Source organism: Sturnira hondurensis, unplaced genomic scaffold (assembly GCF_014824575.4).
Source record: "Sturnira hondurensis isolate 20B ecotype Veracruz unplaced genomic scaffold, ASM1482457v3 Scaffold0015596, whole genome shotgun sequence".
Taxonomy (NCBI): Eukaryota; Metazoa; Chordata; class Mammalia; order Chiroptera; family Phyllostomidae; genus Sturnira; species Sturnira hondurensis.
Genome location: NW_028088227.1, coordinates 16,875,697 through 16,892,754, shown reverse-complemented (window position 1 = coordinate 16,892,754; position 17,058 = coordinate 16,875,697). Strand labels below are relative to the sequence as shown.

Sequence of the window (17,058 nt, the reverse complement as noted above, 5' to 3'; positions counted from 1 at the left end):
CTTTGATGATTTTCCAAGACTCTGAGACTTGTTTATATTTCCAAAATGATCAACTCCATCTTATTGATCATTTCACAAGTTACAGGTCTGTAAGTTGCTCCACCGCACACAACTACATTACATAGTTTGTTAAGAGACTTTCAATATAACCGTCACTAAAGCATCATTCTTATGAGCTTAGTTATGAAAATGCCATGTGCTTAGAAAAATTCAACCACCATAAAAATACTTTTTAAAAGTTTATTAGAATAATTTATCTAAAGTTAACCAAAATATTTCTTTAAACATGACTTTAAATAGTAGAAAACTTTTAGGGCAATAGGATTTGTTTTCCTTTTAAATCAAGGAACAAATGAAAAGAAATGCTTAAAAACACAAGGACAGTTAAACAGTGCCTGTTAATATGAGTGAAGAGCAGAAACCTGAATGTGGTTGCTTAGGATAGTTCAATACCAAAATAAAGAATGCCAAGTATTCTACTTATTAACCAAGAGGAAAAAAAAAGGCCTAGATGAAAAGGAAATTCTTGAAGCTCTGCCCAATTACTTGGCATGGATACTGGAAAATTCTAAATCTGGGAAGTTTAGTGTAAGAATTTTTTGTTTCTATATAAAATCATGTATGTATAAGTAAGAACCAGTACATTTGTTGTTGTTGCTAATGACTAAAATTTTTACAGCTTGCATAACAGAAATAATCTTATTACATATATTTTTCAGTTGGAGAATGCTATTTGGACATATGGCCCTATTTTCCCCTGTCAGGTTAAGATTTTGTTAATATTACTGGAATTTTGCAACTACTAAAAATGCTGAACAATGATATTGGGACTTTGTATACCAATAAATGCAGCATTATAAGAAAGCAAAGCATGTGGTTCAGGCTATTTAATTTGTGGACACATACTTAGAAAGATACAGAATAAATTGCCTAGACTGAGAAGTCCTGTACCAATTTGAACTTAACCTGGTTCTAGGATCCCATGGATGGTCATGTGAATATGAGTTTTGACCAAATTCTTTTCTTCTTCCACTCTCTGAAACCTCTTCCCCAAACCATGTAACAAAAGATTGCATGTAATCTTTGACTGGCCTCTTGGAAGAGGAATAGCTGTATGGTGGGGAGGAAAGACCCTCCTGGGCAAGAATGCTGAGTATTCCTGATTTTATTATCATTAATAGCTCTGTGACCTGAAGCAAGTCACCTGTCATTTCTGGGCTGTTTCCTTCATTCTGAAATGAAGTAATTGGACCAGTTGGTATTTAAAGTGTCTTCCAAGAGGAAAAATCAAAGAGACTAGGTAACAACATTACTTTCCTAAATAAGTAATTGTGAGCGGAGGACGTGCTGGCATCTTACTCAGAGAAGCCAGCTGTGATCTGAGTCACCGAACTGGTCAGCCGCCTGGGCACCATCCGGGCCCTTCTCAGAGAGGCAGGTTTCACCCCCGATCTACTGCACCAGGCTCGACATTGTGACATGACCCCCAGATGGTTCACGTGAATGTTAAGGACCGAGAAGCAGCTGGGCTAGATCAAATGCGAGAATGTTGGCACCCACCCACCTGTGCTTTGTGTCAAAGACAAGAAGAACAGAAGGTGGCCCAGAGCCCCAGCAAGTTTCTCTTGACCATCTACAGGTCTCCCCGCCTGAATCCTTTCTTGTTTCATATGAGAAATTCAGCAGAGTGGGCAGGCTTCGTAGCTGGACAAAACTTCCTGAAAATACCACCTGAGATTGGCCTTTATTTCTCAAAAACATGCCAGCTTATCTGTTGCCTCTGGGTCTTTTACACTTACTTTCTCTCTGCTAGAGATGCTTTTCTCTCACTGCCTTTTTCACTTGGGTAATTCAGATGGTTTTTTCAAGTGTCAGTTTAGATGTCACTTTATTTTTTCCAATTACTATCTTTTCTCACATGCCTACCTGGGATAGATTTCTCCTTCTGTAGTATAGGTTCCAACCTATCTCATCAACAGAGAAGTTGTAGCACATACACCCCCACAGGCAAGTGCACACACCCATAATCTATTTTTCAGTGAGGCTGTCCATCCGAGTGGCTCATATAGACCTTTTCTCAGAATTCTCAGAGGCTTTTCCATGTTGGAAGCAAGAGCAAGAAAGAGACTCCCCCACTTCATCCATGGGGCTAGGGCGTACCCACTGCTTTGGGGCCAAAGGGTTCTGGGAAAAGGGAAATCTGCATAAAGTCTGAGATGCTAGCATTTGTAATACCCTTAAAAGGCAGAAACACACCTTTAAAAGTGCTTGCTGGCACTAGGGTCCCTTCTCCTTGCCCTGGCATTGGGTGATCACCCCCTGAAGGGTAGTATCTGATGAACAACATATTGTGGCCAATATGATCATTGCAATTAGGTGAACCTATTGCAAGCATCCATCCACTCTGGCATTCTAGTGGATGTAAACAAAAGCATTCTAGTGTTCCATAATCTTTTGACACCGAATCTTAACACAAACTATAAGATATAAAGTATAATCAAAGTATACTTTAATTGATCTACTGAGGGTGATGCAGATATAATCTATTTTACTTCACACAAACTTATAAATTAATATATTTTTTAAACATTTTTTAAAATTTTACTTATGTATCTTTAGAGGAGAAGGGAAAGAGAGAGGAAGAGAAACATCAAGGTATGGTTGCTTCTCGTGCATCCCCTGCTGGGAACTGCCCCCTGCTGGGAACTGGCCTGCAACCCAGGCATGTGCCCTGACTGGGAATTGATCCTCTGGTTCACAGGCCTGTGCTCAATCCACTGAGCTACACCAGCCAGGGCATAGATTAATATTTTTAACTTATAAGAATGGGGAGGAATATGTAGATGAAGGGATAAGGAGCCATGGGAAGAGGGATACAACTGGGGAAGCTGAGGGCTAGGAAATAACAGATGGGACAGTAGTCGTATGGAGAGAAATTCTGGGGGGAAAGCAGAGATGTTTAAAATGGAATTTTAAAGATGTTTTCTAGTGCATAGTGCAATGTAACCATCCCCTTCATTTGTTCATAGAACCATAATTTTAGCTACTGACGTGGTGCTGCTTTTGGAGTTGGATGTATGGTATGCACTTTGTTTCTGTTTGGAGGTGGAAAGTGAGCCTCTGATAAGAAAATGTAACAATTTTTTATAAGTGGTCTTGGTGGTAAAAGGAGAGGGCAGAGCTACCCCAGGGGGGCCCACTTACATGTCTTCACAATAACAGGTAATATTTATTGGGCACTTAGCATGTCCCAGATAGTGGGCAAAACATTTTAATGCATTTTCTCATTTAATTCTCCTACCAACTCTATGAGGCACATATTACTGTCAAGGAGCTGTCAGTGTTTTACAGGTGAAGAAGCTGAAGCTAATCAGTCAATAATTCATCCAAGCCAACAGAGAATGCCCAAGTCGCAGGACTGCTCACCCTGCTCATTCCATGTCCCTGTAGCAGGGTGCAGGGACTCCCAACCAAGGGACACGGATTTACAAGCAATGCCATTTGGTCCACCTCTGCAGCCAGCTGTAATTCTAATTTTATTGTTATCTAAGCTATAATTAAAAAAATGTTTTCCATGGCAATATAGAGTAAAAATTAATTTTTGAAGGAGTTACACCCCAACAGAGGCATGGCTCTGCTAATCTAACTTTGAAACCTACAAGACTAATGGTAAGAGGCTTTAATATTAAAGGAACTTTGATGATATATATGCTGATGCTCACTCTACCACAAATCCTTTTTTATTAATCTTAAGATTTTCATAATAACAAAAGAAAGGGCTTAAGGAAAGTAAAACAAACAGACTTCGAGGTGTTTCGGTTTTCTACCATTTGTAGGAATTATGATAGTCTCTAAGAGACTAGACAGTCTGTCCCCTCAGTGTTACTACAACAATCTTCCTGGTAGACAGATGAGAACCTGGATTAGCCACGTATCCGTTTAACAGCCAAGGGCCCTGGATACCTATCTCCATTCTAGAAAAGGCTTATCAGCTGCTTCCAAGAGATTGTATATATTATTCAGTCTTCTTAGGAAGCTAATTTTTTCACCTAATCCCCTTTGCTGATATCTCTAGAATATTTTTTAGTTATCTTGCTGAAATCTAGATATATTATGCTTATTTCACATCTTTGGTAGTGCCAAGGAATGTTTAAATAATTTTTTTCTTCAAAACTAAATTGAGTTACTTGTAAGCAAAGGAACTCAAATTGATACAGAGAGATCTGGTTACATCCCTGGGGAGGAGGAGAGAGGAGAGAGAGGAGAGAGGAGGAGATTGCCGGGGGGCAATGGGAAACAGCCTATGACAAATTTGGCTGAGAAGCTGAAGGCCTCCAGTGCACATGGAATTATCAACCAGAACATTTAAAATAAAAGAAGGGTAGAGACTGGCTCTCTGGCTCTCTTCTGCGAGGATGCCTGGACCATGGCGCTGCAGTTGCTTGTCTTTCCCAAAGGCTGGTATTTGGGGTGGATTTTGGATGGCAGAAGAAAAGTCCAGGCAGAGCCTAGGATCAGGCTGGCCTGGCAGGGGAGCAGGGTTGTTCTTAAGGTGTTCTAGAAATGATAGGCTCTGAGGCAGAAGCCTGCCATTCTTCCAGAATTGTGTAGCTTTTTTATCTTATGTTGTTTTAGTTTGTAAATTAATCCTATTGAAATAAGATAATTAAAAAACTAAAAAGGTAGGGGACCTTTGGAGTTAAAGTTTTAGTGCTCATTGGTAGGTTTAAGTGATTAAAGCTATAAGTGGCAAATACCTGCAGAAAGTTGTACTACAAAGTTGTGTAGCTTTCGAATAAAGACTCCTTTCCTTTATCACCAAATCTTTGCCTCTGGAATTTTGCCAGAGGGTGGTGGTGGGCAGCAGGACCCCAGTGGCTGTTTAATGAATAAACACTGAAGAGTAATGTTCTTTTTTGAAAAAAATATGTTTTTAACTTTTGAATAATTGTAGATTTGTATTTGATAGAAACAATACAAAGACATATCATGGACCCTTTTTCCTCCTTCCCTCAAATGAGGACATCTTGCAAAATTATGGTACAACATTACAATCCAGTATATATATATAATACACATATATACAATCAGTATATATATATATATATATATACATATATACATATATACTGATATATATACACACACACACATATCCAAGATAAAGAACATTTCCATCATTACAAGAATTCCACGTTGATCTTTTATAGTCATGCCTATTTCCTTCTCATCTCCACCCCCTCCTTAACCTCTGGAAACCACTAATAGAGTCTTATTTTCTAAAGTTTTATATTTTCAAGATGTGTTATGTTATATAAATGGAATTATATAATAAAGAACCCTTTGGGATCAGTTTTTTTTCCTGAGCATACATTCCTGGCAATTATTCAGATTGGTGTGTATATTAATAGTTTGTTCATTTAATTGTTCTATAATATTCACTCATTGAAGGACATCTGGGTTTCTTCCACTTTGGAGCTATCATGAATAAAGCTGCTATAAACAACAAATTTTGTGTGCACATAAGTTTACATTTCTCAGGGATAGTTGCCCAGTAGTACAATTGTGGCTTTGTATGATATCCACATGTTTAGTTTTATAAGAAATTACCAAACTGCTATTCAGAGTAACTGTACCAGCTCATATTCCGACTAGCAGTGTATGAGTGATCTATTTTCCCTATATCCTTACCATCCTCATTTGGTGTTGTGTCAGTGTTTATTTTAACCATTCTACTAGGTGTCTCATTATACTTTTAATTTGCCTTTCCTGATGATTAGTGATGTTGAACATCTTTTCATGTGCTTATTTCCCATCTGCATAGTGAAATGTCTGTTTATGTCTTTTGTCCATTTTCAAGTTGGTTGTTTGTTTTATTACTATAGATTTTGGAGAGTCCTTTGTATATTCTAGCTGTTAGATAATGTAAGTACTTTACATTATCTCTCAGTCTACAGCTTGTATTTTCATTCTCTTAACAGGATCCTTCACAGAACAAAATTTTTAATTTTGATGAAGTTTAATTTATCAAATTTCCTTTTATGGATAATGCTTTGGGTGTTAAGACTAAGAACTCTTAGTCAAACCCTAGATCCTGAGTGTTTCTCTTATATCTTCGTCTAAAAATTTTGTAGTTGTATATATATATTCAAGTTCATGATCCATTTTGAATTTTTGAATAAAGTATGAGAGTTAATGAAGATTTTTTTTTTTGGTCTGGATGTCCAACTGCTCCAGCACTGTGTTGACAAGGCTGTCTTTCTTCAACTGAATCACTTTTCTAACTTCGTCCAGAATCAGTTGGGCTTATTTATGTGGGTTTATTTCTGGATTGTCTATTCTGCTCCATTGGTCTATGTGCCCATTCCTCTGATGACACCACACAGTCCTGATTACTGTAGATACAGCATGTTGATATAGTGAATCTATTTATTCTTTTTATTGAAGTATTTTTTAAAGGGTTCAATATGAACAGATTTATACTGTAGCAAAATCACTCTGTCTACAGAGGACACTATGGTTGGGGAAGAATGGGAATGAAGAGAGAAAGGTTAACAGTTTAGAGATTATTAAAGAATTAGAAAGAGCCAAAGATGTCCTGAGTTCAAGCAGCATTAGTGGGATAGAGAGGAAATGATAAATAGAGAAGATATTAAACAGTATGAATTCAGATAATTTGTCCATTCATCAGCTATAGGAAATAAGGAACATAGAGGAATTTAGGACGCTTCTTAAGGTTTTTATTTGACATGATTTTGACTAAGGCAGATAATGCATAAAAATGAAAAGTTTGGAGAGAATCACACAAATTTGGATTTGTGAATTTGAAATTGAGGTATGTGTAGGACATTCCTTATAGGCCATGATCAGGTAGGTTGGGATCTCAGCAGATCAGCCTGGGGAGGAGGGAAAAGTCTGAGAGTTATCAGCAGTTGAAGCCACAGACCCAGACGGCATGGGCACTCAGTAGTGTGTATAGAGGAGGAATAGAACCCAGCCAAGGGCTCCAGCTGAGACTGCTAGTCAGCATCCACTCTGAGGGACTGGAAGAGGAAGACCAACTTGCAGATATCGAGGATTGTCGGAGAAAGAAAACCAAGGGGACAGCATTGTGAGAAGCTTAGAAAACTGCCTTTGTCAGTTAGTGAAGAGTGTTCACGTGTGGTAAAGATAAAAAAGGAATGATTTGGCCAATGGCAAGGTGCTGCAGCATAAAACAAGGCTAGATCGAAGACTATGAGTAAAAAAGGAAGAGAAAAATGAAAAGGAGAAAACATTCACTATTTCTCTGAGAAATGTGGCTGAAGAGAGAGACAGGGTGATACCTAAGGTGGGATAAGGGATTTAGTAATTTTCTTTTTTCCTTTCTTTTTCAATGCCTGAGAGACTTGAGCTTCACTATGGACTTTGAGGAAAACGCTGAGAGAGGCATGAGGCAAGTTAACTGATAGGATCACATTCCACAGAGAATAGTATCAAGAGCACAGACATGAGATTAAACTACCTTTTCTGTCATTAAAAACATATCAGTTAAGATTAGCCTTAGGTATGTATAATAAAAAGTCAAAATAATTATAGTTTACATAGGAAGAAGATAATTGGACTTCCATGTAGTGAACAAGTATGAAGGTAGGTACACCTGGGATACAAATTCCTTTTTATTTGTGCTCTTTCTATTTTTAATGTCACATTATGGTTCAAGATGTCTGCTGAAGGTCCAGCGATCTCGACTGAGTTCCAGGCAAGAGGAAAGAAAAGAAGAAGGGAAAAGAATAAACCTCCTATCTGAGTCTGCCTCCATTAAGAGACTTCTGCTTATTTTTTATTGGGCATTTTTAGCTGCAAGGAGAGCTGAGAAATGTGCTGTCTAGCTTTGTGTTTCTGTAAAAGTAAGTTTCTGTTAGTGAGGAAGAAGAAACTGGACACTGGGTAGGCAAAAAGAAATTTTTTCCCCTGGAGGAAGGTACAAGGATTTGCAGATGGAGGTACATTTTCTGACATGAGAAAAGGAAATTTAATTGGTTAATGTCGAATAGATTTGGAATTCTTGTGAATTTCTGTGACTAGCACATACTCGGTTAAAAGACCTATCTGCAGAGATCCTGAGGAAAATGGTGCATGATTTGGAACAGTGCTAGGAGAAAATAAACAGAAGGCAGCCGACTGGACTGGCATGTAAAAACTGCCGAGCAGTGCTAAGGGCTTAGCAGGAGTGGGAGATCATTGATTTATCCTGGTATAAAATGGAATAATAGCTGCGGAATTTTTCTGTTGCATTGTTCAGCAAATCAGATATAGGAGTATTTTAAAATTCAATGTTGGGAGGGGGCGATTGCAGGGACTAGAAAAATTCTTTCAAGAGGAAAATTATTATTCTGGCCAAAATGGACAAAGAAGATCTGAAGGAGGTGTGGGATATTTATTCATATCTCAAAACGCAGGCAGGAATCTGTGGGAGGAGGAGGAATACCAACCAAAAGGATGGCAAAGGAGACAGAATGAGATTCGGACACGGACAAGAATAGTTGGGAGACACAGTAAACCAGTTCGACTGAGTAGGGCAGCTAAAAGAAGGCAGTAATAGTAGGAGGATGTTGAAGGATACATCTGATAAAGATCAGATAAAGTACAATTTCTTTAGCTCTAAATTCCAAACCATATCTACCAGGCAAAGAGCATCTGTTGAAGGTTATGGAGCAGGAGAGTGATTTAAGAAGATTAAAGTGTTGGCAGTTTGCTGTAAGGATGATAGGCAGTAAAACTGGTTTAGGAGGCTAGCAAAGAAACTCCATATTCAGAAAACCGTAAGAGAGGAAAGAAGGGGACTGAGAGGCAATAAACAGAACACCACTCCTTCTGTGCTCTCAGCACTTTTCCCACTGTGGAACATTTTCTGTCAATTGTGAGTTCTTGCATGTGTTTATCTCACCCCAGTGGCTTCTTTCCTACTCTCCTTCCTCCTTGCCTCCCTCCTTTCCATCTCTGCCCCGCCCAAGTAGTTACTGAGTATTTATTACTTAGGTACTGGAATTTATTTTTCCCTGAAAATTCTGAGAAGGAAATGTCCAAACCTGTAGAGAATTTTTACGAATTTATTTGAAACAAACTGAAGACAAATGCCAGAAAGCAAGATCTCAAATGCTCCGAAGAACAGCAATTTGCAGTTTCTTTTATGCTTTTGGAATTTAGGGACTACATGAAAGAAGGAGACAGCAAGGTGGGGGGAGGGGTTGGACTGTCAACCAATGGTTGTTGGCACTAATTCATTACCAACAGGAATCCCCAATTTAGGGTTCAGCGAAGAAGGAGACTTCATTCAGTGCACAACAGCTGAACTGTGATATAGCATGACTGTGAGAAGAGCAGACTTGTGGAACAGCTGGGGCCAGGCCCCTCTCTTCTAGACAGCTCTGTTCTGCTCCTTGATGGTCTGTTCTGCTCTGCTCTTCTCTGTGTAGATCTGCTTTGCCCTGCGTTGGTCTGCAGAACTCTGCTCTGGCAAGACACCTTTGGTGTTTCAGCTCTAGTCTGGGAAACAGTCCTCAGGCTTCAGTGGGAAGTGTGCTCTCCAAGACAGAAGGAAGTTGGCTTATATGGACAGGTGTCTCCACCCCTTAGATCCCAGATTGATCCATCCTCTTGCAGATGAGGGCTCCAAACCCTCCCAGTTTGTTTGGCTCAAAAGTCACCGTCTAGGTTGGTCAGAATAGAGCTGTTCTGATTGGCCGATTGGATGGGGAAATCCTCAATCCTAATAGTTGAAATAGGATTCCAGAAACACCTTTGCTAGGGCTGGCTCCGACAGCAGAAACACAGTGCAGGCAGGCAGTTCAGCCCAGAGGAAGGCAGTTCAAAGCCAGATTCTCTGTAAATTGCCGTTGGTGTGAGAGCACAGTTTGCAGTTTTGCGGTCCTTGTACAAAATGACTGTGGGGCTCTGGTTTTTAAAATCTGAGTCCAATTAGGCACTAGGACCCCTTCTTAGTAGGTGTCCTTTCCTCTCAGGCTTCACACAGGATGGTTGACAGATTATGTGCTCCTTTGGGGATGATTATGCCTCTGAGGGATCTGAAAAAGAGGATTACTCTGGCATTTCAAAAACGTGTTTGCTTAGAGGCACAACAACAATGGACTGGGCTGGTTTAGGACACAGATAAACCTTTATCAAAAGAGTTACTAGGCTTGGGCCTGACGTCATGACCTGTCCAGTCAAGGAATTTACGATTAAATCACTCTGAGTCACTTTTTATCGCCGAACTCGTCAGTTTTGCCACAGAACTCTTTTTTCATTCATAGAAATCTTATTTTCTTGGGAAAGTCAAGGAAGCAAAAAAAAACTAAGTGGAATTCAAAAGGCAAACAAATGGAAGTGTGCACCAGGCTTTGGGGGTGCACCCAGCAGAGTCCCTCTAATCCCTTGTGGCAGAGAAGGTCCCACGTGAACCCAGCCTAGGAAAGTCACAAGGAGGTCTCGAGGAAATCCAAGGCAGTTGCCCGGGAAGCAGGCAGAGGGCAAAGCAAAGGTGCAGAGGAAGGAGGGCCTCGGGTCTCAGGAGCGGCTTGTTACTCAGTGCGCCTGTGTCACCGGGCGCTGGGGCAGGAGAGAAGGGCTGTGAGGTTAGAGAAGTTACCAGGTCCTTGGCCAGCTAAAGAGTTTAGGTTTTATTCCAAACACGTTGGAGGTTCCCGAAGAATTTTACATGGCAGATTGACATTAGATTTTTGTTTGAGAGTCACTGAAATTGAGGAGTTACAATCTGAGGCTCTGGAGTCAGAGGGAGAGACTAGGGTGTTACTCATGGTTCAGCTACCTGGTGGCTGTGTGACCTTGGACATGTTATTTAACAGTCCAAGTTTCTTCTTCACTGAGATTAAAGAAAATGTAACTTTTCTTATAGGTGTTGTTTTTTATTTTCTGAAGATTAAGTGATGTGTCATTTATAACATTCTTAGCACAGTGTCTGACAAATAGAAAGCCCTCTAAAACTGATGGCTACTCTTACCAGCACACACACATGACTTCTGGCTTCTGTTACTATTATAAAAAATGGAGCGGTATGCAAGTGAGTCAGAGACGTGCAGATAAACTGGAGGAAGGCAGACTAGTTAGGAGGCCTGGGGACAACCTAAGAAGTAATAGTCTTCTTCTTCTTCTTCTTTTTTTTTTTTTTTTGGCTCAGTACCCAGCTGTCATCCAGAAGGAATAAAAAAAAAAACCTGTGAAGTAAATGAAAAGAAAGACTGGGCAACATTTGGTGATTGATTAGCTCAGAGAAATGAGGGAGAGAACAAAACGGGACTGAGAGGCTTCAAGCTTGGGTGACTGCAAAATTCTGGTGCTACGGACACAAGGAAACCCTGTCTCTTCTCGCCGCTGACTGAGTTTTCTCAGGCCATTGCTCGCCTGACGTCTTCGGATGGTCAGTCGCTTTTTCAATGCCATTCACAGCTCAGGGACAGTGCTGTGCAGATCTGCCCCTTCATCTTTCTCTGGGATTACTTGTTATAACCATAATGGAGGGTTATATGAATTTAGAACCTTCAAATATTTGAAGCCTCGAACTCCAGTTACAGATTGGTTTTGAGTACTTCTCTTCCAAATATTATTTCATTTTCAGATCATGTAGGTATCTCTGGAAAAACTTTAGCATCTATGTCTCTGTCCAGGAGCATTAACAGAATCCTATTCTTTTACAATTACTATTGTGTTTGAAACAACATATTTTTCTGGTTTCTCAGTATTATATAATTGCTATTTTATGTTTTATATGTGGAATTCTATTTTAGATCCCATATGACAAACAGACACCTAAACAAACCTGGCTCAGCTTTTGGTTTGCTATTCCTGACAAATTGGTACTTCTCTGACTCGGAAAATGGTCGGAGAAACCTGGGGTCGTGACCTGAGATCCCGTCCTAACCAAATGCTCTGTCCGCCATAAATGCCTCATTTTAGTACAAGGTAATGGCAGGTGGGACTGAAGCCATGGTTTTCTGGGTTTCTTTCTCTCCTTTTTTTTCTTCTTCAGTTCAGTTTTCCTGATTACTAAAAATGCCTTGCTGTTTGACAAAAAAGACAAAAATCAAAACAGGAGTTTAGAGATTGTACTAGGGGTTAGGTTCAAGACTCCACCAAGAAAGAGATTATTTTTAAAACAGCAATTTAAAAATAAATGTCTCATACAAAAACAAGGGACACATCATAAAACAAGTTTGCTGTGCTCTCTACTAGTGAAAATGGCAATGCACTGATGCATCCAAACTCACTGCCTATATCCTTGGGATCCTGGACACACATGTGTAATGTGAGCCAGCCGCCCTGAACTAGGGAAGCAGAGGAAAACCCACTGCCTGTGGGATGGTGTCCTGGTCTCAGCTTCATTAAGTCCTGAGCTCCTGCTAACAAAGCTAGTAGTAACTATATACACCTGGAGGTCAGACTTCAGCAGAAAGAGCCAACACAGCGGCATACACAAAGCACTTCCCTTTCCACTGGTCTCCTAGTTTGTGTGCATGTGTGTGTGTGTGTGTGTGTGTGTGTGTGTGTGTGTTTCAGAAATAGTGCAGGAGAGGTGGGAAATGAAATGTTTCTGTGGGAGAAAGCAATGTTTTGGGTTCTCAGTGTTTTAGTCATCTGCTTTCATACTTTTCCAGACTGTAAATAGACTTTGAAGCTATTAAAACATGTTTATAGTGATGAAAAAAGTAGGAACTCAATGGTTCTTTCCCAGTTGCCCTTTCTCTAGTAACAAATACCTCAACATTTTAATTTGCCTTTTTATTTTCCCTAGTGGTGGCAAAACAATCCTACTCATCTTTGGGGGTGCAAGGGGGTTTGGGGGGAATGCCCCATTAATTTCCATGCAGAGAACATAGCAAGGCAAAAAGCTCCCTGGATAGCCTGTTGTCCAGGAGCAGGGATTTGGGCAGCTGCTTTAAGAGTTTGGCTCCCTGATGAGGGCGCTGGTCTCTTGGGTGTTGGAGAAGTGAGAGGTAAAGAGGGAGGGAATCCCATTTAGATCGCAGAGAAAAAGAAACCAGGAAGTAAGGAGAAATTATTAGAGTTTGTGCATAGCTCAGGATGTTAAAGGCAATAGTCCTGGCTTGTTGGTTACTCATTAGCAAAAGGGGAAGAGCCCTGGGGGTCAGGACTGATGAAACTACGGAGACAGACCTGAAGCAGGGAGAGAGCTCCCAGCGAAGGCAAGACGTGCAGATCTTACCTGGAGTTAACATCTTTCTCTTGTTAACTTTTTCTTGGGACAAAAGGCAAGGTGACTTTTTTCTGTTCTCAGACATTTGTCTAAATAAAGCCCTCTTAATTTTATTTTTCTTGCGGGATTCCTAAGTAGACAAGAAGAAGAGGCGTTTTGCCACTGAGCAGCTGCCCAGCTCCCACTCGGCTTGGTCTGGGACTACAGCTACAGCCACAGAAAGCAAGCTGGTGAGTCTCTGCAAGCAGCCAGCTCTGCCTGACTGTTGGGAAACAAGGCTTTGCACACTCTCTGAAGCCTGATGAGTTGGTGCTGATTTCAAAGCTGCCCAGTGGAGGAAAAGAAAGTGAATCTGCAGAGACAAAGGGGAGAGGGAGAAGCCCCTCTCCCTTCCTCTCCACCAGGGCAACATGGGCAGCGTCTGCCTGAGGCTCTGGGCGTACTTGAAATCCTATCTCCCCTGCTTTGTCCAGGAGGCAGACAAACCGGTGGTGAATGAGAACGTAGGGGCCCCTTGCCCCCCTAATGCTCCCAAGCCACAGGGCCACTACTTTGTGGCCCTGTTTGATTACCAGGCTCGGACTGCAGAGGACCTGAGCTTCAGAGCAGGTGATAAGTTCCAAGTCCTGGACACTTCCCACGAGGGCTGGTGGTGGGCCCGGTACTTGGAGAAAAGGGGAGACGGCTCAGGCCAGCAGCTGCAGGGATATATTCCTTCCAACTATGTGGCTGAAGACAGGAGCCTACAGGCCGAGCCGTGAGTATTACAAACCCACACCATTTCTCTACTCTCTGAGGGTGGGTAATGAGTTTTCCTTCGTACTTATCTGCAATTCCCTATTTTCCAAAAAGCTGCCTAGAAGCTATGAGGAAATACTGGCAAGAACCTTCTATCTGAAACACACTTCCCTGTGCTAAGTCAGTGTGAAATGGGCAGGTTACTGTTGTTGATGTGACTTTTATTTCAGTATGTATACTCACAGACTCTAAGTGCAACTTCGTCTGCATCAACAAATGGTGCATTTAATACTGTACCTTTTCTTTGGCTGTGAAATGAGTCATGACTCCCTCACTTTAGCAACAGAACTGAATTTCATTTGCAGGTATATCATAGATTTTCCTTAAACCACACTTTCAAATCTTAACAAACAGAGAAAAGCAATTAAAATGTGGCTATTTTTTGATTCTCAGGGGCTATGTGTAGCCAAGAATACTCTTTCCCTTTACACAGGACTCCTGACCTTTTGTCCTGGAATTAGTTCTCAGCAGTGTTCCCACGTGCCATTACTGTCCTGTGTCTCTATGGCCGGTTTCCCTCAGGACCTTCGAATCCAATGGAATAAAAGCTTGGTGCCCACACGTTGCTGGTGCTGTGCCTCCTGGTTAGAACAGGCCACTTGTTTCTTCTAAGTGTTCACCATGGCCTTCTTCACCTGTGAACCCAGGTTACTAAGGAGGGTGCTCGCCATCAAATGGCTAAACTGCTTCATGACTTTTAGCAGGTAGCTATGGCCTCTTGAATTCCCCTCCATTTCAAGTGGAAGTGATTTTAACTGTATAGTCTTCTGAATGAGGGTGCCCAAGTAGCCCACTGAATGCCTAAATACTTGGAAATTATACAAAAATGGCTTCCTTTAATATCTGTCTTCAGTGAGTTTTTAAAATTTTTTATTCATGTTTTTTAATGAATACCGTGAAAGTTAATGCAGTTTGTTTTACAATGAGCTCAATGTGTAGCATTCAGTAACGATTAATACTTATATTCACATGTGTGGGATGAGAGGCAATGGGAAAAAATGAGAGTTGTCATCTAATTCCTAACTAGCCTAGTTCAACGCAGTGCATGACAGCGTTCATATGTTTATGTCTTTATTCTTGACTTGCATTAATAAGAAAACAGTGCAAATACTTTTGGAGTTATTAGTTCTGGGGCCAACAGTTGAAGTTGTTAGTGTTTGGTGTGTTTGTTTGTTTATTTGTAAAACCAGGAAAAGAGATGTCAAATAATGAACTAGACTATAGTTAAAAGATAAACCTATTGATTAATTGATTATTATTCCACCTATATATGCTTTTCCTTTCCTGAATATCTTTTATTAAGCCATGCAATAAACTTACTCCCCCCACTTCTTTCTCTAGGCTGTATTCCCCAGGACCAGAAAGGTTATTATTTATTCATTTTCCAGTTTTACTGAGAAAAATAGAATACCTCTATATAAATTTAAGGTATTCTCCAGGATGGTTTGATTTACATATATTGTGAAATGCACAGCAGGATAGGTTCAGTTTGTATCCAACTTCTAATACAGATACAATATAAAGAAAATAAAGGAAAATTTTCCTGTGATAAGAAGTCATAGTATTTACTCTCTTAATAACTTTCTTATATATCATACAGCAGTGTTAGCTTTCAGCATTATGTTGTACATCACTTTCCTAGGACTTATTTATCTTATAACTGGAAGTTCATACCTTGTTACCACATTCCTCTGTCTCTGGTTATTTTTTGTCTTTTTGGCGATGGCTATTGTGGCAGGTGTGAGGTGATATCTTGTTGTGGATTTACATTGCATTTCTCTAGTGATGAGTGATGCTGAGCATCTTTTCATGAGATGTCATGAGAAGATATCTCACATGGCTTCTTTGGAATCAGGTTCTTGGCCCACTTTTTAATTACATTATTATCACTATTTTTGTTATTCTGTTGTATGAATCCTTTATGTCATTTGGGTATTAACCCCTTACCAGATATATGGTTTACAAGTATTTTTTATCATCCTGTGGGTTGTCTTTTATATTGCTGAAGGTTTTTCTTGCTGTGCAAAAGTGTTTTAATTTAATGTAGTTCCATTTGTTTATTTTTAATTTTATTGCTTGTGCTTTAGGTGTCATATCCAAAAAATCATCACCAAGACCCATGTCAAGAAGTTTTATTCTTACACTTTATTCTAGGAGTTCCATGGTTTTAAGTCTTACATCCATTTGATGTAATGGATTAAGTCTTTAATCTATTTGAGTTAAATTTTGTGAGTGGTATAAGATATGAGTCCAGTTTCATTTTTCTTTTACATGTGACTATCCAATTATTCCAATGTCATTTATTGAAAAGACCTTTTCTTCATTGAGTATTCTTGGCTTCTTATCATTTATTAGTTGACCATATAGTCTTGGGTTTATTTCTGGGCTCTTGCTTCTGTTCCATTGGTCTATTTTTTGTCTTTATGCAAGTACCATACTACATTGATGATTATAGCTTTGTAGAATAGCTCGAAATCAGGACATGTGATGCCTTTTGCTTTGTTCTTCATTCTCAGGATTTCTTTGGCTATTCAGGATCTTTTGTGGTTCCATATACATTTCAGGAGTGCTATTCTACTTTTGTCAAAAATGCCAGTGTATACAGGGTAACTTACCACTTATTTATATCTTTTTCTATTTCTTTCATCAATGTCTTGTAGTTGTCAGAGTCTAGGTATTTCAATGTTTTTGATGCTATTGTAAATGCAATCTATTGAATATTTCTTTATTTCTTTTTGAGAAAATACATTGTGATTGTGTGCTGATTTTGTATGTTAATTTTGTATTTTGCACCTTTATTGAATTCATTGATTAGATCTAACAGGCTTTTGGTTGAGTCTTTATGATTTTTTCTAAATGAAATAATGTCCTCTGCAAATAGATACAATTTTTACTTCCTTCTTTCTAATTCTGATACCTTTTGTTTATTTATTTGCTTTTGTTGCAAGATTACTCTAACTGTATACTTATAGTACTACGCTGAATAAGAGTGGTGAGAGTGAGCATCCTTGCCTTGCTCTTGATCTTAGAAGAAAAGCTTTCAACCT

General features: G+C 39.8%; 1 protein-coding gene across 2 annotated transcripts in view; it reads left to right on the top strand.

Moving 5' to 3' along the window:
• Positions 1 to 12,986: 12,986 nt before the first annotated feature.
• Positions 12,987 to 17,058, top strand: part of FRK (fyn related Src family tyrosine kinase) — a 91,185-nt gene continuing 87,113 nt past the window's right edge. Inside the window, exon 1 of one of the 2 annotated variants that reach the window (XM_037065079.1) lies at positions 12,987 to 13,970. In XM_037065079.1, the coding sequence (XP_036920974.1) occupies positions 13,624 to 13,970 (347 nt within the window). In that variant the 5' untranslated portion in view covers positions 12,987 to 13,623. The remainder of the gene's footprint in view (positions 13,971 to 17,058) is intronic. The other variant, XM_037065081.1, reaches the window with a different exon arrangement.